Here is a 23546-nt window from a genome sequence, read left to right as displayed (position 1 = left end):
ATCTTGGACTGGACCGATCCCAGTCTGGACCGGACCAGATCAAACCGGACTGATCCGATCCGATCCGGATCTCGGTCTCTTTTCAGAGCAGATCCTGGTCCCATCAAACCGGACCGGCCTCGGCCTCGTTTCGGAGCGAAGCGCTGGACGGAGAGCGGCTGAATGACGTCAGCAGGTGGCGCTCTTCCCAATGCGCTCACTGCTCCTCCGTCTGCAGCCAAACTTATTGTTCCAATAACTTCTGTGTCCCTCCAGGTAAAACAAAGCTTTTATTGGACGTGTGTGTGTGTGTGTGTGTGTGTCAGTGATTGGCTCTGACACACACACACACACTGTGCCAGCTGCCCTGGCTCGGCCCGGCTCGCTCTCTGGCGGTACAAAGCGGTTAATCACTGAATGGAAACCATCAGTAACATGTTTAAATAATTTACGGAGCGTCTGACCACCCAAAGAACGCCGCGCTTAGAAACACGAGACCGGCCTTTGTGTCTGCCTGTGTGTGTGTGTGTGTGTGTGTGTGTGTGTGTGTGTGTGTGTGTGTGTGTGTGAGCAGCACCTGTGTGTGTGTGTGTGTGTGTGAGCAGCACCTGACACCAGCTGGCAGGACGTTTCTCCTCAGCAGCTGCTCCTCATTCCTGAACAGGTCCAGGTGTTTCGCCTGAATCGTCCCACACTCCGTCGTTTCCTCCTGGTTTCTCTGCTGCTTTTCTGGTTTGGATTCTTCAGCTTTTCACTCTTTGTTTCGGTTTCATTTCTCACCTGAAATCCATTTATTTACTGGATTTTATCCACTGATTGTCCGTTAATGTCTGACGTCGCGCTGAAGCCAAGCTAGCAATGATCATTTTAAAAAGGATACAACGTAACAAAACTGATCGTGAGATGATAAAATCAACATAATGAAAACGTAATGTCATATTACAAGAATAAAGTTGTAATATAATGAGAATAAAATTTAATATTACGAGTATAAAGTTGGAATAATAAGAGAATATTGGCTTTTATGAGAACTGCACAAAAATAATTACAAAGCATTTTGTCATTTGACTTTTTTTCTCTTAATTTTGCATCTTTATTCTGATGATGTTATTTCTTTCTCATCATAAATCATTCGTCCATCAGTCGTTGGATCTGAGACATGAATCCAGAAATCTGTACATTTGTATCTCAGTCCAGGATATTTAAATCCGTCTTGGCGTTCCTCAGGGCTCGCATCAGGAATACATAATCAGGAAACATGGAACAGATATGCTCCGTTATGCAGACGACACACAGATTGCACACAAGATGTTCCCACTTTCTTGGTGCAAATCCAGGTGTTCTGGTCCAGACACACGCAGCAGCTCGCTCAGGCCGGTTGCTAACGCTAACCGAGCGGCCAGCTGCAGCTCAGGGATCTTTCTCTGTTAGCGAGTCGAGGACGGAGGGGGTCTGCTGAGTGCCGACCGTCATTCAGCCGTGTGGAAGTGAGCAGGGAGCGCCGGCGCTCCTGGAGCCCTCGGGGCCGCGCTGCCTCCCACACACTCCTCTGCACACACAGCGCCTTTGTTCTGGCCGTGCCCACGCAGCGCTCAGGCCTCCAGGCTCGGGGCCTTTACGAGGGTACTTGTACATACCTGCAAGCGCCTCCGTTCTGCTGAATCTCACGCTGCCGCTTGGCATCGACTGATTTATGCAACAACATCGGAGTTCCTGCAGGATGGAGCTTAATTCAACTATTCTTTATTCATCCAGCAGATCCATGTTCAGTTATGATAGAACCAGAAATTATTGTTATAATTATTCACCTTATGTGTCACTTACAGTGCTATATTTATTGGGATGTAAAAATAATCATATGTTGTTATTTTCAAACTTCTGTAAGCATTTACTACATAAAATAAGAACAATGATGCGCTAATAGCAAAGCTAACTTTCTAGCCATGTTGGGTTTCATCATGGTTGGATTTAGCGTTAGCTTCTGCTAACAGCCATGTTGGTATAGCACTTTAGCATTAGCTTTTGCTAAATACTGTACGGTTTAGCAGTTTAGCGTTAGCAGAACTGATGACCTAATGTTTATGGCTGGTGTTTTAGCGTTAGCACAGCTAACTTTTAGGATCTGACTGGTGTTGCAATGTATTTGTTGACTGTTGATGCTAATTTTTGCAAACCGAAAGGAAAATCTCTGCAAGCATCAGATGTTCTCTCTGAAAAGTTTCATATTTTATCACATTCTGTTGAGTTTATGCATCATAAACTTCCTGTAGTTTCTAAAAGCTGTAGATAAGACGCAAACTGAAGAGAAATGTTGGGTTTTTATCTGAACAGAAAACATCCAGATGTGGGTCAGGTGTGTTTGTTTGGGAACTTCGTTACCTGATCAGATACCTGAAGACACCAGAGGTCAAAGGTCAAATGGATTCTCCTGCAGATGGACAGAAAACAGAGTGGGATAAATCCGTTTCTGTTTCCCTCCGTTAAATAACGGCTTATTTAAAACTGCTGTCAGTATTTTTACCTGAGAGTGAGAGTTCAACTGGAGCGTCTCCTGCTGCCCTCTGCCAGCCTACACACACACACACACACACACACACACACACACCGCCCACGCCTGGCCACAAACATGCATGCAAACACGCAGCCGGCGGCCGGGTCTCTTCCTACGCCAGGAACCGGGCCGGGCCCAACGTAAGAACGCTTTATGTAAGCCGTTCACTGACTGCAGACTCCCACTCGCTCTGCAGGCCGGGCCATTCACAAGTTTCATTATGAAACCAGAAACAATGAAACATGATTCAGTTCCTCCTAAAAATATTCTATAGAAGCCAGAGAGCGTTCACTTCGGAGCGACCCGATTGGCTGGAGAACAGGAAGCGTCCAATCCGCCTCTGAATCGACATTTATGGATCATGTCAGCAGGGGAGGTTGCATAACGTCCAACTTTTCCAACTATTAGGGAGACGCCGCTGTCGCAATAATCAATAAATCAATAAATCAATTCATCACATGATGAATTAAAACAAACTCAATCATTTTCATCTTTTTCTCTTTCTACCAAAAACTGGATGATAAGTTTTCATTCTGCTGCTTTGCTCCTTTGTTTCCAGACGTCATTCATTTTATTTGTTGTTTCTTTACTTATTTTTAATATTTTAAAACTTCCAGTTCCACTGATGAATGTTCATCAGAAAGTATCAATATTTTAAAATGTATTATTCCATTACAATCATTATATTGCTGCAAAATGGTCTCAAAACAACAATATTATCGTTTATCGCGATAACTTCTGGGGTGATTTATCGTCCAGATGAGTTATTATCTGCTCATGATTCGATTCCAAGTCGATTTGTAGTTTGAAGCCATTGTTCATGATTTGTGCTCCAGACTGTGGCGTTTTCTCCTGAATCCTCCAGGTTCTTCTTCACTCCGGTTGTTTTTGAGGAAAGCCTCCAACATGTGCGACGGCGTCATGTCGGCTGAGGTTACAGAAATCACATCGTGGATTTGATGGATATCTCCGCGCTGCGTTTTCCTGATGTTCTCCGTCTGCATTTGGTGAACTTTGACCCCAGTGAAGTTCAGATCGTTTCTTTCAGGAATCGGTAAAAGCTAAATGCGGACGGGACGGGTCTGCTTCAGTTCTGGTACCGACTCGCAGGCTCGTTTCATGTCTCAGTTTTAGGATCTTTTTCATCAGTTCTGATCCGTAATAATTCTGATTCTTTCGTGAACCGAACTGATTGATGGATCTTTGGGTTCAGCGCTGGAATCTGTTCCTCAGGAGACAGATTTGGCCTAGTCCAATCCTGGCTGTGACCCAATCAGATCCATCGAACGATCTCTTGATGTTTTTGGAAGCTTGCATCAGTTTTCCTTCCTCTAAAGGTTTCATGATGAGACGTTCAGGCGTGTTGGAGCTTCTGGGTCAGACAGTAATAATCGATAACGACTCCAAACATTTCACGGTTTATTGACTTATTTCTGAAAACTGAAGATGGAAAATAATTTTTAGCAGTTGATGAGTTCATGAACAAACAGTTCATCTCTTCTAACGTCACTAACATCGCCTCCTCAGCCTGAATGGACCTCTGGTTCTGGTTCTGGTTCTGGTTCTGGACCTTCAGCGGTTATCTTGGTTCATTTCGCCAACAGAGTTTGTTTTGTAGGTTCAACATTCCTTCACCGTTAAACCATGGAAAACATAAAACCATGATCCAAGCCTGAGACAGTGTGTGTGTGTGTGTGTGTGTGTGTGTGTGTGTGTGTGGGTGTGTGTGTGTGTGTGTGTGTGTGTGTGTGTGTGTGTAGGGAGTACATCTAAAAAGTGCAAGGTTGCCCAAATTTAACGTTCCTGCTGCTAAGAATAAAGTATGTTTTCTCAGGTGCTATTTATAGATCTCACTTTGGGCCCCAAGACACACACACACACACACACACACACGTCACCAAGTCCTCCTTACGAGCAGTGTGTGTGTGTGTGTGTGTGTGTGTGTGTGTGTTGCAATAAGAGTGTGAGGGAGGCTGTTCAAACCCTCCGATGAGGAAATGCAAAGCAAAACTGCAGCTTCAGCAGGGATGTTTACGTGCGCTCTGCAGTTTGTTCTTCCTATGCTGTCAGGTGTTGGTGTGGTTAAGAAACGTTAAACAGCGGAAACACACACACACACACACACACACACACACACACACTGCCTGCTGCAGCTTTGCAGCAAAGCCTGCAGGCTGTGCCTCTACATGTGCGCCTGTGTTTGTCTGCTGTGTTTGCGTTCGGCTCTGAGGAAGGAAAAGGTGCGAGCGCTGATGGCTGATCTTCGGCTCGGCCTTTCGGACGCCTACACGCATTATGACACTTGAACGTCACTTCCACAACACTATTTATAAGCTTTTGTGTCTTTTTAGGAACAGCGTGGGTTTGCTTTTCACCGGTGAGTCACCGAGTGAAAGGAGGAGGGAAGGTGGGGGGAAATGGAAAAGGCAAAAACAACAGATGGATTCCAGCGTTAGGAACCGACAGAGCAGGCAGGAACGGTTATTTCTGTACATCAGGCATCCAGTTCACCGTCTCTGTCCTCTGAGCAAAGCAAACGATGCCACAGTGATAAACCTGCTGCCGTTTGGTTATTGACTTCAGGTGATCGATTGGAACTAATGAGATTCTTTCTGTCTGCAGGTTTTCACTGAGAAAATTGAAAATCTTTTGAAGACACAGAGAAGTTCAGCAGCAAGAAAATCTGGTATTTATTCCAAATATTTACACTGTAAACATGATTTATTACAACTCTGTCATCTGTTCACTGAACTCATTACAGGAAAATCAATGACATACAGTGTACACCTGAATAAACTAAGAAGTAGAACTGCACCAATCACTGAACAGCTGCAGGGTTTGATTTACTTCTATGAAAAAGTGTTTGCATCCCTACAGATTTGTGTTTGTTAGCTTTTGTCCAGTTTTTCTGCTAATGTACTAATATCTAATATTACCTACGTAAATATGATGCTGTTATATAATACGCATCAGTTGGACACACCTTGTCTTTTTTGCTCCTGCTTCTTTCCTGTTTGGTTTGCTGGTCGGCTCCCCCTGCTGGTCGGGAGGACTTACATTTTGTGAAGCGAGTCGTCTGCAGCTGCAGCATTTCTTCACGTGCAGCTCTTTCCTTTGCATTTGGTTTTCAGTGTTTGTGTGTTTTGGTGTTTGCATCATTCATGTGTTTGTAGCGCACTGCGCCCTTTGATGCTGCTGGTCTCCATGAAACTGTGATGCATAATATTAAGATCAAATTTTATGTCTGACCAAACAAGAAGAAGAAAGATTCTTGGGGAATGTTGTTAGAAATATTGTTTATAGGCCATTTTTTCCATTTCCAAACCGTTTTTTCCCTTTGCTGTGTTTGACTTAGCAGCTTGTCATAACTTCAAACATTTCTGTTCTTAATTGCTGTTTTTCTTTTGTCGTCTGCAGATCACTGAAGGATTCTGCTGTGATTGGGAATGAAGAGCAATGCACAACAAAGTTGTTGAGCATACAGCATGTGAAAAGGCAGCGTGCGTCTCACCCTTTATTTACCCCCTGACTCTCCAATCAGCCTCGTTCAGACATGGATTGTCCGTTTCCGTTTGTTTAGACATGTTAGCAACCCTCTAAGGTTCAGTTAACATGCTCGGCTGCACTGGGACCTTTTAAACCCTTCAGCACCTTCCCTCTGAACTGCCTCTCCTTTCCTCTCTCACTCAACTGAAGAGGAGATTCAAAGACATGGAGGCCCATGAAGCAGCTGCCCACGGGCAAAAATGCTTGACCAAGGAAATTGTGAAGGAGAAAGCACCTCTGGAGAGAAAGTGGGCATCTGAGCCTACTGCAAACACAAAACAGAGCACTTTTTCTGATCCAGAAGTGAAACATCGAGAGAGTTTGCCCTGTGGCGCAACGGGAGGATCAGCGCCCCATCAAAAGTATGGGATACCAGGCAATTCTGCAAAGCTGCTATCTGGATCTTCTGCAGTGGGGGCAATAGGGGGCCCGCCATCTCAAGACCCCCAAGGACCTTTTGCACAAGGTTTTCAAAGGGGGTACTTCCATTTGGCCCAGCCGTACCCTCAGCATCCCCAATCTGAACGCTTCGTCTCTGGAGCTAAACCACAGCCTGGCCTGGAGCCGCACGCCTGGCCGTTTGTTGGTCAGTTGCCCTCAGATGACTTATACCCTGTAGGACATCCAGGCCATACTCACCCACACGGGGCAGGGAGGTTTCCCAGGCAAAAATCTCCTAGTTTACCAAGCTCGTTTGGACAGTACTCCCACTCCGGCTCTGATCCTGGGGAGGAGGGCTACGGGAAAAAAGAGCAAAAGCCAAAAAAGCCTGGGAAGTACCTCTGTCCCTACTGTAACCGAGCATGCGCCAAGCCCAGTGTACTGAAGAAGCACATCCGCTCGCATACAGGAGAGCGGCCATATCCATGCATACCCTGCGGCTTTTCCTTTAAAACCAAAAGCAATCTTTACAAGCACCGCAAGTCCCACGCTCACGCCATTAAAGCTGGACTGGTGCCGTTTTCGTCCGAGCCATCAGTGGCCCCCAGCGGAGACACGGATCAGGCATCCCCAGCTGGAGAGGCAGAGGTGCCCTCAGACGGAGAGCAGAGTACGGACACAGATGAGGAGGGCGTGGAGACCTCCACCATGTTGATGGATAAAGACAGTCCCATCCCACAAATCTCCTTTGAAGCAGACAAGAATGGAGGTAAATTCTCTACAACAAACACAACTCAAATTAAGAGTCAAACACATTTGGTTCAAAAACATTTATTTGTTCAAATGTTTTCTACATTTTTTATGAAAATCTAATTATAATCTTGTATTTTTCTGTGTTGTTGTAGGTAATACAGAACCAGCTTATGCAGACTCGGCTGAGGAGCTCCCCATCGGATCAATGAAAGTGCCTATCCTCATTTTCCCCAAGCCTGGGGGAGTCCCACCTACTGGGATGGAGTGCCCCCCGTTTCATGACATAAAAGGCTCTCACCGCATGTTGGGTTCACAGGCAGGTGGGAGAGCGCGTTCGCTAGATGACTCCCCCAATGCCAAACAGCGCTTGGCCCTGAGGCTGATTGATAAGGAAGGGCAGAACTCGGATCCCGGCATGTCCCAGTCCCTCAACCTCCTCAGTCCTCACAGCAAAGGCAGCACAGACTCAGGCTACTTTTCACCCTTTGACAGTGCCGAGCTGCAAATAGGCACTCCCAATACTAACGTCAAGACATATGAAGAGATTATGTTTGGTCGGACTTGGTACAACCGACCCAACTCCAGGTCGAGACAGTCAATCACAGTAAATTTAGTTGGGGCAGATCCCAATACCCTGGTCACCTTAAAGCAGGCAGGGACTCTTTCAGACATGGGGAAGATTGTGGAGGATCCCGTTTCCTTCACAAGAAACATTCCAATGTGTGGAGAAGCCAAGCAGTACCCAACTGGCCCCTGCCAAAGCAGTACAGGACTTTTGGAGCCACCATCAGATTCTGGGACTCTCATTAGGAGTAACTCCATGCCAACTCCATCTCCTCCTAACCTCAGTGCCCCTCCGGGGATTCGAGGCAGTGTCTCCTTTGATAACATGGTGGCATCAGACGATGTGTTCTACCCACCAGGTCACCCCAGACTCAGACGACAGGGGGCATTCGAACAGTCAGGCAACGACGCCCACATTGGAGAGGCCGAGGGTTACGGACTCATGGCCAAAAACTTTGTGTCATCTCTGGGTATGAAGATCAGTGAGCGTAGCCCAGGAGTCCCAGAGAACATTGCTTATAGCCCATATGGTACAAAGGTCAGCATGTCAGAAATAGCCACGAGGAAAAGGCGGAAAGAGAAGAGTGTTGGGGATGATGAGGACAGTCCTGGGCACTGTGACAGTAGCTGCAGTGGCTCAGTTGAGATGATGGGGGACTATGAGTTTAAACAAGGTAGTTTTGATGGGACAAGAGCCACACCAATAGGCAAAGGCTCTCTTCATAGTGCCCACAGCCAGTCTGACAGCTTTGATACATGTCCCAGCATGTGCTCTGAGGACATCGCGCTCGTTCCCGACTTGGAATGCAGGAAGGCAACTCGCGGTTCAGTTATCCAGCACACTGGCATAGTGTCTCGTCCAAATTCCTTTGAGAAGTCAGAGTCATTTGACCAAACAGGCTACCAGTCAGCAGATAAGGTCCCATCCAGTCAATACTCAGAGCAGTCGGACAATGACATCTTTGAAGATGCTTTGAGTCCTGAATCTGCTCTTCTAAAGTCTGACAGCATGGATCAGCAAGCTTCCTGTGAGCTAGTTCCTCTTTCATCTTCTTCAGCTGCAGCCTCACCTGGCCAACCATATCCCAACTCACAGAGACTGGTACGACAGCCTAACATCCAAGTCCCTGAGATCAGGGTGACAGAGGAGCCCGACAAGCCAGAGAAGGACACCGAAGCTCCCGCCTCCAAGGAGCCCGAGAGGCAACAGCAACACGTTGAGGAGTTCCAGCTGCCACAGAGGAGCGACACGCTGTCTCAGATGCCAACGGAGAAGCTGCCTCCCAAGAAGAAGAGGCTGCGTCTTGCAGACATGGAGCACTCGTCTGGGGAATCGAGCTTTGAGTCGACCTGCACCAGCCTTTCCCGAAGTCCCAGTCAAGAGAGTAACCTGTCCCACTCGTCCTCTCTCTCCATGTCCTTCGACAGAGATGAGGGTCCCAAGTCTGTCTCACCAACTAAACAGGTACCTACTTTGACTAGGGCTGTATTTTCTGGTATCTGCATGAAAACCAAGTTTATGTGTGTTGCACCCTTCATACAGGAGGCTCTGACTTAATGTGGGTGCTAAACGTTAGTTTTGAGTCAGGAAACAACTCTTAGGTTTCATTGTGCCACCCATTCGGTACGATGCACATACCCAGAGCCTGCAGGGGACTGTGGTCAACTGGTGACACAGATATGGTTCATCAGCATAGATATACAAGAGATATTTTAGCACTGTGTAATCTCAGCCTTGGGGAGAATAAAGATATTGTATAAAAGTGTGTGGAGAATGGAGCCCTGTGGGACACCGCATGTATTAGTTTTGCTAATGGACATAAGGGAGTCCCAGTTAATTAGGTAAAGTCTGAACCACTGGTTCTGGATCTGGTCCTGGACTTCTGGCTTGATTCTAAATTTGCTGTTACCAAGTCTCACCAAACAAAACCCAGAATATCCCTAAGGAGAGGTTCTTGGTCTTCTCTCTGTGTGTTGCAGGATGATTCCATGGCCTCTGGTGGAGCAAAGCAGTCAGAGTTTCTGACCGTCCCGGGTAGTGGCTATTCCGGCCACCATCAGCAGAGGGAGATGAGGAGATCTTCATCTGAGCAGGCGCCGTGCACGTTGCCCACAGAGTTACCGGAAATGCGCAGCAAATCTTTTGATTATGGAAACCTGCCTTCCTCACGGCAAGGCGAGATGTACACCAGCGCATCGGCAATGAAGGAACGGAGACGCGGATATCTGGTTCGACAGGTAGAGTCAAACTAGCTCTTGACTTTTTCAAACTGAATGACAACTGAACATCAAACCTTTACCGTTTCACCGGTAGCATTTAGGTCATGGGGGTCAAAGTGTCCTGCAGCTGTCTGACGTGTCCCAGGTCCAAAACACCTGAATTAAATGACTTACCTCATCATGCACTTACCTTCTGTAGAGTCCTGTTAGCCAATTCAGGTTTATCATTGGACCTAAGAGCTGCAGGGCCGGTGGCCTCAGTGATTTATCTAAATATAATCTGTTTTAATTGTGAGCCGGTTTGCTTACAGCCTTTTTGCACATTTGACAGGCTTCGCTGAGTGTTTATCCAGAAACAGTCCTCCAGGAAGCCGTCGCACCTGAAATTTCAATCAAGCAGGAGAATGTGGAGCATGGGATATGGGCCAGCCCGACAGGTTCTCCACACAGCAGCATCGATCTGCCCAGCAGAACCAAGAGGCCTGCCAGCAGTACCGCAGGTCAGCCTTGTGTCGGTGCCACGTTACAAACTCAAGTCTTTTCCACTAATTAAACCTCAAACTAATCTCTGCCTGGAGTTTTGCTCTTGAATAAAAGTGCAGCAGCGTACATTTTGCTGGGCTCGTCGTGTCACTTGGTCCAACAGAAGCTCAGAAATTTGACCCATTTTTCCGTGTTAAATTTTAGAAGCAGATCCAATATGGCCACATGAAGAGTCTTCATCTGTTAAGACTCCTTTAAACTTCAAGGTGTTTCATTAGGATGTTATTGACGGGCCAGTACAACGTAGTGGCTAGTGGTGAAATGGAAGAATATGAAAAGTCTATATCCTGCTACCCCTAAATAAATTCCAGTGAAACCAAGAGATTTCAGAGGTAAGCTAGTTAGCAGTCCAGCTTTCTGTAATTTAAGAAGCGTTCTCATCGTTCTCACTGGCCCTGTTTGATCCGACTCCAGTCCGTTTGTCTAGAGAGTCCGGTTCTGTTGGTCAGGTGTGAATGCTTATTGACCTCTGACCTCAGTCTGGGTTCAGTTCAAGTGAACTCTGGTTCAGTTTGAATGTGAACGCCAAGCGGACTGGAGGCCGCTCCAAAAGCAGGAAGAACCTGATGAAGGAAGAACCAGAAAAATGTTTAGACGTTCCTGGCAGGTAGAGACAGACGGTAGAAGACCTGCAGCCAGACGAGGTTCTGATTCAGGGAAAGTGGACTCCTAGCCATTCTGTTCTTTATTTAAAACTCGGTTACGTTGTGATGACAGGGTTAGGATCCCACCAACAGTACCACCAGCACAGCCTGCAGCAGAGCATCAGTGAGGACAGTCTGCAAGATGAACCCGTCTATGGAAGGTGAGAATATTTCCAGAATGATTTACTTCTTGCTAGTGGCACCTTGATGAATGAGTGACCATGTTTTGTCATGCAGGTCGCAGCAGCATCACCTCCAGGCCCAGAGCTCCTCATCTGAAGGAGAACATCCAGGCCTGGAGGCGATGAGTAAGGATTTACCCCCCCAGTACCAGAACGCCGCCCCCCTCATCTCCATCTCCCAGCCGGGTCGGTTCTGGAGCCAGGAGTCCGAACAGAGGCAACAGCAGACCCTCCAGGCTCAACAGCAACTCCTGAAGCTGCACATCCTGTCCCAGGGCAGTCTGGCCGGACATCCGCAGACGTACGACGGAAAACCGGACGGCTCACAGATTTACTCCTCCTCCATCTCCGGCCGGAACCAGCAGCAGAGCCTGGGCCCGCTCTCCTCCAAACACTCCCTGCCTGGTTCCACCGCCGCCCTGCTGCTGCCTCAGGTCCAGCCCGTGTTTGCCACTCAGAACCCTGGATCCCAGGCCTCGCTGCCCGGCCTTTTGGTTCCTGTCAGGATCCAAACCAACGTGCCATCATTTGGTAGCGCGATGTACACCAGCGTTAGCCAGCTGATAGCTTCTTACGGTTGCGGAGTGCAGGCGTTGGACTCGGACGGCGGCCGGACCCCCAATATGTCTCCTCCGCTTGTGAACATTGGAAAGCCAGCAGGCGGAGTGGGAGGAGGGATGAGCGGAGCCGGATTCAACCTGTCCCTCCTCCTGGGGCAGGTTGACGTTGCCGGGTTGCGGTTTCCGCCGCCGGAGCAACAGGTGAACACGGGCATCCCGCTGTCGCTAACATCAGGAACCATATCCACTACCGACGCCTCGGCGTCCAACATGGTGGCCAGTAAACGCATGCTTTCACCGACCAGCTCCCTGGAGCGCTTCTTTGAGACGAAGCAGCAGAAACGGGTGAAGGAGGAACGGATGTACGGCCAGATAGTCAAAGAGATGGGAGCCGTGGAGCTGAGCGGAGCCGAGCGGACTTCCAAGAAACAGGGAAGATGTTTGAAGACTGAGGAGTCCGTCGACGATTCTGAACGGATGTCTTCTTCTCCTCCGATCAGCGACTTCCCCGTCACAGCCAAGATCGCCATTCCCGTCCGATCTCCAGCTCCCCACCTGTCCGACGTGCCGCGTGTGGAGAGCTTCACCCCGCCTCTCCAGATCATCACGGATCGCTCCCCGGCTCCAGGTGGGCGGGACTCCCCGGAGGAGCTGGACGTGGACGAGGCGCCGCCGCGGTGCGGCTCCAGCCCGGAGCCCATGCTGTCCTCTAACGACGCCGAGAAGCAACTCACAACGCCGAAGCTCTTCGGAGAGGCCGGAGCCCAGCAGCTGTTCCAGTTCCCCAGCCTGCGCACCATGAGCCGCGTTAGCTGGTGCTTCCGGAGCTTCACCAAACCCAACAGCACGCCGGCCGCCGCCCACAGCTCCGTCTACAGCTCATGGTGCGTCAGCTCGTACAACCCGAACCCGCTGCACCTCAGCACCAAGGCCGCGCTGGCTCTGCTCCGGTCCAAGCAGAGGACCAACACCGACCTGATGTACACCGTAGCCGCCATGGCGCCGCCCAGCTCGGGGAAGCTGGTGTCGTCCGTGGCCTGGAAGCTGAGGTTTGATCAGGTACGTCCTGAGATCTTCCTCTCGCTGCCATGGAGACGAGCCAGCAGAAACCCGCAGCTCTCGCCTTTTCTCTGCAGCTGAAGCCGGAACTGATGCCGGTGGACGTCAGCCATTTTGGGAGGAAGATGAAGGGCGTGGCGTCATGGGACCGGTCGAAGGAAGAGCAGGTGGAGAAGGAAGTCTCCGTCAAGCAGCCGGCCGCCGAACCGACCCGCATCAAGATCTTCGAGGGCGGGTAGGTCCAGTTAAAGTCCTTAGTTTAAAACTGGTTTTCACAAGATGGTGATGTTGGCTTTTCAGTGTAAAGGTCAAAGGTTCTGATTACTAATGCAACTAAACCAGGCCTGAAAAATGGATTATGTCGTCTTTTCAAAGTAAAATGTAGAAAATATCAACATAAAATAAAAGCTTTTCACAGTTTAGATCCAAACTAATTAAATGAATCTCACCAGTTATCATAAAAATAAAAGTCTCAAGTTTAAATGCGATATGTTATTACCAACCCACTTTGCCCTCATTTCAACCTACGAAGTTGTCAGGCTGGCCAAGTTCAGCTGAAAATAAATAAAGTCATTAATAAGGTATTATTTAATGTTTAAAATATGGAAAAAGGTCCATCTGTTAGATCTGCAGCTGCATGGAAACAAACAGCGGTAGCCACCGCTAACTGACGGGCTAACTAATAGGTTAACTGACAGGCTAACTAATAGGCTAACTGATGGACTAACTGACGGGCTAACTGACAGGCTAACTGACAGGCTAACTGACAGGCTAACTGACAGGCTAACTAATAGGCTAACTGACGGGCTAACTAATAGGCTAACTGATGGGCTAACTAATAGGCTAACTGACGGGCTAACTGACAGGCTAACTGACAGGCTAACTAATAGGCTAACTGACAGGCTAACTAATAGGCTAACTGATGGGCTAACTGACAGGCTAACTGACAGGCTAACTAATAGGCTTACTGACGGGCTGACTAATAGGCTAACTGATGGGCTGACTAATAGGCTAACTGTTAGGCTAACTAACAGGCTAACTGTGCTAACGCTAAACATAAACATTAGTTTGAATTTGTTCAACACCTGGCTGTTCATGTAAATGCTGAATTCTTCAATCACCTCATTTGTTCGTTTCTTACATATTTTCAATTTTCTTTGGAAAATAAAAAAAACAAAAGGAGAGGAAACAGAACCGCACCCACTTCAAAGTAAGAGCATGAGTTTAAATATCCAACTGTTTGAAGTTTTGGTCATAAAATGTTTGTCAACCAATGTTACTAAACAGCTAGTAGCAGAGTGCTAAGCTAAAATATTAGCTCTAGTATTAGCACATTAGCATGTTAGCATAAATGTGTAAATGCCTGGGAAGGCAGCAGACCTGAACCGCAGCAGTCTGCTGGTTTTCAGCTTCATGTCCCTGAACCAATAACCTCCGTTTGACCCGGAGCTGATCGGTTTCATCCTGATTAGAGAGAAAAATCAGCTGAGGTGTAAAAACAGACGACTTCTCCTCCTCTGAGGTTCTCTGAGCTCCGTTAGCGGCCAGAAGTCTGAGCCTGCTAAGCTCATCAGCGCCGGTTTCTGGGGACATGAAGTGGGATCTGTCCATCTTTACAGTTTTAGCATCAACAGCTGCAGCATTTTCTAGCTTTTCTAAGAAAAACACGATGTTTGCAGCCTGATGGTCCTCAGCACCTTCCTGTTGGTTTACAGAAATAAAGATGGAAAAACTTAAAGCTGGGAGATTTTTTTACTTTTTCATGCATCGTTATATTAAAACATCTAGTCAATTTATTTATTTCACTCATTATTTCCCCTAACTTATTAACTTTAATAAAGAAAAATATATAAATGGATTAAATGAACTATTACTAATAAATAAATGTTCCCATGAAATAAAAACGACAAATAAAATAAATATTCTTTAAATAAACGTTAATTTATTTAATGATATAGTTCTATTTATTTGTTTAATTCATTATTTTTAACCAGGATAATAAAAACTAATTTAATTTCAGGTTGAAATGCAGAAAGAGAAACGTTTAGATACTAACAGTCTGAGATAGAAAAAACATTTTAATACTTAAACTCAGTGGAAAAAAGCAGATTTGTTATTTAATTTTAAACCAGAAATGTTTGTTTATCATTACCTGGTGATTAAAGTTGCATAATTCAGATGTTATTCGTCCTAAATGGATTCGCAGGCAGATGGAGCCTTTAGTTTGCAGAAGCGTGGTGACGCTTCGCAGCGCTGATCCTGAAGCGTCTCCTGAACCCGGAGACGTTTCGGCTGATTCCAGCTCCACGATCTGAGCGCATAAACCAGGATGAGAAAATCCTCATAATTCATTCTCATAACCGGCCACAGCTGTGAAAACGTCTCCGCTCAGACCGCCGTCCGGAGGTATTTCCCTCCAGACGGAGCGCTTGATGTGCGATAGCTCTGACCCCGCCGCGACCTCCCGCTGCTGCAGACGGGACAGGAAGCGACGCCATGAGGCGGCCATTTTCACTGCTCCCCCTGAAAACCAACCGGAGGGAGAAACTGAGGTTATCTGAACATGAATTGTTAAAACAAAGTAGCACAAATCTGCAGCTTTTAGTCCACATGAAGCACAAACTGGTTTTACACTTTCAGACTGAAACTTATGACATCATCTGCATAAATGTTAGCTTCCAAAATCCGTTCAAAATATTTTAAAATCAGTTTTAACTCATCAGGATCTCCTGTTCTGTGGGTGCGCTCCATTCGTCACCCGGCGTGGAACTGCTGCACCGGGTGGGCCGGTTTCTGCCTGACCATCATCCATTCACAGAATGTGAAATATTATGAGTGTTTATAGTTTATTGGTAATAATCAGTGGTGGGGACACTTATGCTAACATGCTAACAGTTGGTGCTTACATGTTTTTGCTAGCTTTGAAAACATTTAGCGCACTTAGCTTCCCTGAAATTAATTTTAAATGTTCAGCCACACTCAGAGCAAACCGTCCAGAGAAGTGTGTAATGACCTGGAGAACAGGAAACGGAGCTGCTGTCTAAACTGCCCTTCACAATAAGAGCATGTGTCTCACCTGCTCTGCCGCTGTTTCCTGCAGGTATAAATCCAACGAGGACTACGTGTACGTGCGCGGCCGCGGCCGGGGGAAGTACATCTGCGAGGAATGCGGCATCCGCTGCAAGAAGCCCAGCATGTTGAAGAAACACATCCGGACGCACACAGACGTCCGACCGTACGTCTGCAGGTTCTGCAACTTCGCCTTCAAGACCAAAGGTTGGTCCGGCGACATGCGACGACATCCAACCGTACATCCAACTGCACATCCAACTGCACAGCGAGCTGTACATCCAAATGACATCCGACCGGACAGCGAGCTGTTCGTTCGTCCAACATGAATCCAACCATTTTTAATCCTGCCATCTTAGGCACAAATGTTCCAAACGATTAATTGTCTCTAATTATTGCGATAAACGATAATCTTGCTTGGAGACCATTTTAAACTGATGTGATGGTTTTGACATAAGGAAAGCTCATCCTGCCAAAATTAGATACACTTTATTTTGAAAAGAACATTTAACACTGGAACTGGTAAATAAAATAAACAAAAATGAAATTGATTCTCCGTCTGTTAACAGAAAATCCACATGAATAAAAGCTGAACAACATAAAACCAAAGTGGAACTAAAACCTACATTCAGTCTGTATATGATATTTATCCGTCAATAATCACCAGGTTACAGACGGACATGTCTGACTTGGCTCTCTCCTCCGTTACGCTGCGGAAACGAAGGAGGGTCAGTGGAGAGTTCAGCCGTTAAAATGAGGTTGATCGTTTTCATGCGGTTCATTGTTTTGTTGTTTATCTCGACCGTTTGTACGAACGTCCGTCCGTTTCGTCTCTAGAAATGGCTCCTGGTAACTTTGTGATTTGGACTGTTGCTTTGTGGGAAACGGCTCCAGGTGTTTTTCCTTTTGCTCGCCGTTCGGTGAGGCTGTGGCTTCAGTTCAGATGAAAAGTCTGGCTGATGGATTTTCAAACTGCGTCATTTTCTTATCAGATTACGACACGTGGCGTTCCTGAATTATACCTGCGGTCTCTTCCAGGTTCTCCGCTTCTTCAGCCAGACTAGCTCTGGTTTCCAGTAAGACCAGTTGACGGAGTCGGTAATCTGGGATTACTGTCTGTGTTTTTCAGGAAATCTGACGAAGCACATGAAGTCCAAGGCTCACATGAAGAAGTGTCTGGAGCTGGGAGTCTCCATGTCGTCGGTGGAAGACGGCGATGCCGACGACGGAGGTAGAAAACGTTCAGACGAGCAGAAACTTTATTTGGACGCCAAACGGCAAGAAAGGGACAAAGGAGCGAGTTAATCTGATTCCTCATTAAATATTAAGAAATAATACATTTTCATCAGCCGTCCCTCCCGGCGCTGACAGTTTCTGAACAGATGAGCGGCGTTCGCTCTTCCGTTAATCTTCCCGTGACTCGATAATGAAGCTGGAAATTAGCTGATTATTTTTACATCCTGCTCAGTTTTTACAGTAACAGCAGAAGTTTTCATGCACCTCAAACTTTCCTCGTTTCGTCCCGTTAGAAGAAGAAATATTTTTAAATATGTGGCAGAAAAACCCAAATGAGGCAAAACAGGAAAGACATGAAAGCTGGTTTCATAAATACATCTGAACCCTTTACTCTGTTACCCCTCAATGAAACTCCTGGAGAACAAGATAAACACGTTATCTAGCAGCTGTAGTCTATCAAGGGAAGATGTGATCTGATTTGGAGTTAGCGCGCTAGCATTAGCCTCTGCTAAAAGACTTATAGAAACAGCGCGTTAGCGTTAGCTTCTGCTAAAAGACTTATAGGAACAGCGCGCTAGCATTAGCCTCTGCTAAAAGACTTATAGAAACAGTGCGTTAGCGTTAGCTTCTGCTAAAAGACTTATAGGAACAGTGCGCTAGCATTAGCCTCTGCTAAAAGACTTATAGAAACAGCGCACTAGCATTAGCCTCTGCTAAAAGACTTATAGGAACAGCGCACTAGCATTAGCCTCTGCTAAAAGACTTATAGGAACAGCGCGCTAGCATTAGCTTCTGCTAAAAGACTTATAGGAACAGCGCGCTAGCATTAGCCTCTGCTAAAAGACTTATAGGAACAGCGCACTAGCATTAGCCTCTGCTAAAAGACTTATAGGAACAGCGCGCTAGCATTAGCCTTTGCTAAAAGACTTATAGGAACAGCGCGTTAGCTTCTGCTAAAAGACTTATACAAACAGCGCGTTAGCGTTAGCTTCTGCTAAAAGACTTGTAGGAACAGAGCGCTAGCATTAGCTTCTGCTAAAAGACTTATAGGAACAGCGCGCTAGCATTAGCCTCTGCTAAAAAACTTGTAGGAACAGCGCGCTAGCATTAGCCTCTGCTAAAAGACTTATAGGAACAGCGCACTAGCATTAGCTTCTGCTAAAAGACTTATAGGAACAGCGCGCTAGCATTAGCCTTTGCTAAAAGACTTATAGGAACAGCGCGTTAGCTTCTGCTAAAAGACTTATACAAACAGCGCGTTAGCGTTAGCTTCTGCTAAAAGACTTGTAGGAACAGCGAGCTAGCATTAGCTTCTGCTAAAAGACTTATAGGAACAGCGCGCTAGCATTAGCCTCTGCTAAAAAACTTGTAGGAACAGCGCGCTAGCATTAGCCTCTGCTAAAAGACTTATAGGATCATCGCGCTAGCATTAGCCTCTGCTAAAAGACTTATAGGAACAGCACATTAGCGTTAGCTTCTGCTAAAAGACTTATAGGAACAGCGCGTTAGCATTAGCTTCTGCTAAAAGACTTATGGGAACAGTGCGCTAGCATTAGCCTCTGCTAAAAGACTTATAGGATCATCGCGCTAGCATTAGCCTCTACTAAAAGACTTATAGGAACAGCACATTAGCTTTAGCTTCTGCTAAAAGACTTATAGAAACAGCGCGTTAGCGTTAGCTTCTGCTAAAAGACTTATAGGAACAGCGGGTTAGCATTAGCCTCTGCTAAAAGACTTATAGGAACAGCACATTAGCGTTAGCTTTTGCTAAAAGACTTATAGGAACAGCGCGTTAGCATTAGCTTCTGCTAAAAGACTTATTGGAACAGTGCGCTAGCATTAGCCTCTGCTAAAAGACTTATAGGATCATCGCGCTAGCATTAGCCTCTACTAAAAGACTTATAGGAACAGCACATTAGCTTTAGCTTCTGCTAAAAGACTTATAGAAACAGCGCGTTAGCGTTAGCTTCTGCTAAAAGACTTATAGGAACAGCACGCTAGCGTTAGCGTCTGCTGAATGCTGCCATAGCGCTTTAGCATTAGCTTCTGATAAATACTGAGTTGGTGTTGCACATGTTTTGTATTAAGACGATACACTTAAATGCAGCAGCACTTTATGGCGATTACTGCCACCTACTGGACTGGAGTGACAAAGTTGGGTCAGAAATGTCGAAACTGAATTTTTTGCAACTCCACAATCGCAGAAATTCACAGAAAATCAGCAAATCCCCACATTCTTTTACACTAATGCATAATTTTAGAAATATTATAGCATTGGATTAAGGGCTGCTGACCCCCACCTGCAGGTGGCAGTGTCTCTTACTTCTGCTAACTTGCTGCCTGATCAATGTGGTGAGCAACAGAAAGTCCCACGGACTGTCCCACATCAGCAGCATCCCTCAGAGGGGGAAATTCCTGCTAATGTTTCTCACGTTGAACCACAAACCGACGTATTTTCAAATCCTGTAGACGAAGCCAGACGGCCGTTCCTGTGAGCAGGTGTTCGAGCCGCTCCGGCCGGCGCTGCCGTTCCTGCCGTGTTTAATCAGCGTGGGACTGGTAGCTCGTTGTAATTTCCCACCATGCAGACCACCAAATGAAATTTTATTTCAGGTGACCCCTGCTGTGTGTTTTGGCTCGGCGTTTAACTGGGCCGCGTTCCCACACATGCACAGTGGGCTTTTGGGAAGGGGCGCGCTGCAGACGTCCACCGGCTGAGTCGCAGGGTTTGTCCGACTCGGAGCTTCGGCTCGTTCAGAAAGTAACTCGGGGGTCACGGTTTTCCAGGGTCGTCACGGTTTTCCAGGGTCGTCCAGTTCCAGGCTTTGTTCTTCAGTGAAGTCGGAGTTTAGCTTCGCCGACGTTTGGCTGGAATCCGTCTGGTGGAAAAACCAACGTGTTGAGAGATCCTTCTGACTCCAGCAGCTTTTACAGCTTTGATTTTATTGGTTTAAACTGTGGGAACGAGCCTCGGAGGTGTTTTATGCAACATTAACGTTCTGCACCTTTAAATACAAACATTTGTTTTCATTCCTCCCTCGTTTTCCCTCTTTCCCTCTGCTTCCTTCGTCTTCACCTCGAAGAACTCGGGGAGGAAGGTCAGAGGTCGTCAGAGAAGCTGTCCAGAGGCTTGGTGGCCGAGCATCAGTTCTCCGACGCCGACGAGTCGGACGGCGCCGAGGACGACGGAGACGAGGTGGACGACGAAGACGAGGACGAGGACGACTACGACGGCGACTCCACGCCGATGACGCGTTCGCGCTCCACCAGCCCGCAGCCGTACGCCCTGCCGGCCATGTCCATCACCGCCGTGGCCGCCGCCGCCGCCGCCGCTCAGCTCCCCCACCAGGGGGCGCCGGACCTCCTGGGCGCCTCCGGCAGGCCGCCTCTGTTCGGGTACTTCACCACCGTGCCGAGCATCCAGATCACGCCGCAGGCTCCGCCCCCAGAGCGCGCCGCGGCGGAGCATCATCGGAGCCGGCTGCTGGCTCCGCCCCCCTCCTCCATGGACGAAGACCTCCCCGTCCCCTTGCCGGACCTGTCCTCGCCCTCCTCACGCCTCTCCTCGCCGGGCCTGGACCTCTCCGGCTCCCCGTCCTCGTCCCCCTCCACCTGCCATTACCTGTCCCCCCGCCGGGACCTCTCCCCCCACGCCGGACACCTGTCCCCTCGGCGGGACGTCTCCCCGCTGCGCCACATCTCCCCCAAGCGGGACCTGGGGGTGGGAGGGTACCGCCGGGACCTGTCCCCGCGGCGGGGCCACCTGTCGGTGCTGTCCCCTCTGTCTCGGCCAGCGTCTCCAGGAGGGAGGGACTACAAGAGAGACCTTTCACCCCGAGGGCGGCACCGGGCCATGATCCGGCCGCTGTCCCCCCGCCGAGGCGTCTACCACCACAGGTCAGCCTGCAGCTGAAGCTTGTTATGGCCAATTCAGACCATCTACGATTGATTGATTGATTGATTGATTGATTGATTAGTGTCTGTCCTCATAGAGGCATGATGCAGGAAGAAGCCAATATGGCCGCCAAACAAACGTCCTCAAGTTATCTGGGAATTAAAAAGGAAACATAAAAGCACAGAAACTTTACTAACTACTAATGAACACGTTTACCTCATTATTACCTCATTATTACCTCATTATTACATCGTTATTACCTCATTATTACCTCATTATTACCTTGTTATTACCTCATTATTACCTTGTTATTACCTCATTATTACCTCATCATTGATCTGTGTGCAACATTTTGATGGAATCAATCGGCCTGGTTTTGATTGGTCGGCTGGTTCTGGCCGTCTTGGTCCCAGATCTGGTTCCTCTGAGGCTTTTGAACATCCAGACGAGTTCAGGCTCTTCTGGGTGTTTCTCTCTTCAGTGACATCATTAATGTGAAACCATGAACGGTTGTCTGCATCCATTGGTTGTGGCTTCAAAGCTGTTTTTCTGATGCCGTCCTCGCAGCGCGGCCCGGAGCCCCCGGCCCAACCATCAGATGGGGGTGGCGGCTCAGGGAGATTTCCCCCTGGGGCGGCGCAGCACCGCTGCAGAGATGGAAAAGGTAATGATGAGATTTTACTCTTTTTAAGTGAAACGTTTTATTTCAGCTCCTCTGATCCATCGGATCATTTGGACTCAGTTTCTTTAGACTCCAGAGACTCAGACTGAGACATCGTCACTCAGTTTTCTGTCCATCCTGTTAAGGATCTGATCCTGACCTCTGAACCCTTTCCCAGCTGGGTTAGGGTTCAGAGGTCAGCTGGGAAGCCTGACCTCTCCGGTCTGAGGCCCAGGAAGGCACCCAGCTGACTGACGTCTCTGTAGGTTGAAGCTTCAATGACCCAAATATTCTCTGCCAGATTTGACATTTTTAAGCAGATTTTCCTTTTGTTGCTTTTCCAACAAGCAGCCCGGATGATTTTTGTCGTTGGGATATCAGGGTTTCCGTCTTGGCTGATGTCCGGATATTTATTGGGATTGTTGGTTATAGATCAACAGCAGCTTGTGCAACATTGAGGAATAAAAGGGATTAGAACATTTTACAATATTTTTCTCCAAATAAACTGGTCTTTCTCCTTCCAAATCTGCTTTTCCACGCCCTGACGGACGAGCTGTTGGTTCAGTCGTGATGCGTTCAGGGACCGTAGGACGAGCTGTTGGCTCAGTCGTGATGCATTCAGGGACCGTAGGACGAGCTGTTGGTTCAGTCGTGATGCGTTCAGGGACCGTAGGAGCCTGAAGCTTGAGGTTATAAACCTAAAGGGTTAAAAACCTTAAAGGATGAAATCCTGAGCTGAAGGTTTTTTACTGCGCCGTGTGAATGAAGTGCGAAGGACAAAGAGCAGCGAAGACGAAACCATCTGGCGGCGGAAACGTTTGGAGACGGCGAGGGAATGAAGCCCGGCTCCGGATGATGGGAGTCGGAGCGGCTGCCTGGAAACGGCTGCGACGTGTTTAATGAGGCGGCTGCTTTTCCTCTTACGGGTTTCACCTCAGACCCGCCGGGCCGACCGCCTGCAGACGGGTTCGTGTTTCAGCCAGAACCCCGGGGCTCTGCCGTTAGCCGTTAGCCGTTAGCTTTACTGGCTGAACTCAGGACGTCTGTCCGGAGGAAACGCTGACGGCTGTCTGTCTGGTTCCAGGATCTCCGTCCCGGTTCTTTGTCACCGTCTGAATGGGATCACGGTTCTGCCCGGGGCTTCCAGTCCGGCCCGCCTCACCAGGTTCTGTTCAGCCATCTTCCCACCCATTCACAACTCCAGGTATCAGTCCGTTCTTCCCAATTCCTCCATGTCCTTAATTCAATTAAGGCAACAATTAGCCCTTTCAAAATAAAGTTGAGGAACATTCCCAAAATATTTCATAGATTTCCTTTGCAAACCAGATTTGGATCTAAATCAGCCAGGAAACAGTGAGTGATGATGGTTTTTCAAAATAAAATCTATACACCTGCTTCAAAATAAAAGCAGGTTCATCAGTAACAGGAAGTAAAGTAATCCCGAAAAACTGAATGACATGCTTTCAAAATAAAGCTTAAAGATCATTTTCATAGTAAAATCATTTAATTTAAACTACGCAATAATTTAAATTATTATTTTTAAAGTTTTTTCATTAGAGGATTTAGAGAGAGGTGACGAGGGGATTGTTAGCCCTTCAAAATAAAGCTCATGTATTTTCAAAATAAAGGTCTGCACTTTTTATTGGATAGATTTTTGCACAACGAGGTTCCATGAGACAAAAGGAGCGTTTGGAGCGACAGGT

At 47.5% G+C, this 23546-nt stretch overlaps 1 protein-coding gene across 4 annotated transcripts in view; it reads left to right on the top strand.

Annotated features, from left to right (window-relative positions):
- hivep2a (HIVEP zinc finger 2a) overlaps window positions 1–23546 on the top strand; it is an 81043-nt gene that overhangs the window by 53227 nt on the left and 4270 nt on the right. For 2 of the 4 annotated variants that reach the window (XM_081602717.1, XM_081602718.1), the window contains 13 exons: window positions 5153–5216; window positions 5948–7226; window positions 7363–9239; window positions 9755–10012; window positions 10326–10494; window positions 11255–11342; window positions 11419–12982; window positions 13060–13217; window positions 16083–16258; window positions 17181–17282; window positions 20371–21184; window positions 21750–21846; window positions 22928–23047. In XM_081602717.1, coding sequence (XP_081458843.1) covers window positions 6242–7226; window positions 7363–9239; window positions 9755–10012; window positions 10326–10494; window positions 11255–11342; window positions 11419–12982; window positions 13060–13217; window positions 16083–16258; window positions 17181–17282; window positions 20371–21184; window positions 21750–21846; window positions 22928–23047 — 6408 coding nt within the window. In that variant the 5' untranslated portion in view covers window positions 5153–5216; window positions 5948–6241. The remainder of the gene's footprint in view (window positions 1–5152; window positions 5217–5947; window positions 7227–7362; window positions 9240–9754; window positions 10013–10325; window positions 10495–11254; window positions 11343–11418; window positions 12983–13059; window positions 13218–16082; window positions 16259–17180; window positions 17283–20370; window positions 21185–21749; window positions 21847–22927; window positions 23048–23546) is intronic. The other 2 variants (XM_081602719.1, XM_081602720.1) reach the window with 1 other exon arrangement.

The sequence above is a fragment of the Poecilia reticulata genome, chromosome 21, assembly GCF_904066995.2.
Source record: "Poecilia reticulata chromosome 21, P_reticulata-male-v2, whole genome shotgun sequence".
Classification (NCBI taxonomy): Eukaryota; Metazoa; Chordata; class Actinopteri; order Cyprinodontiformes; family Poeciliidae; genus Poecilia; species Poecilia reticulata.
This window is presented reverse-complemented; position numbering and strand designations above follow the sequence as displayed.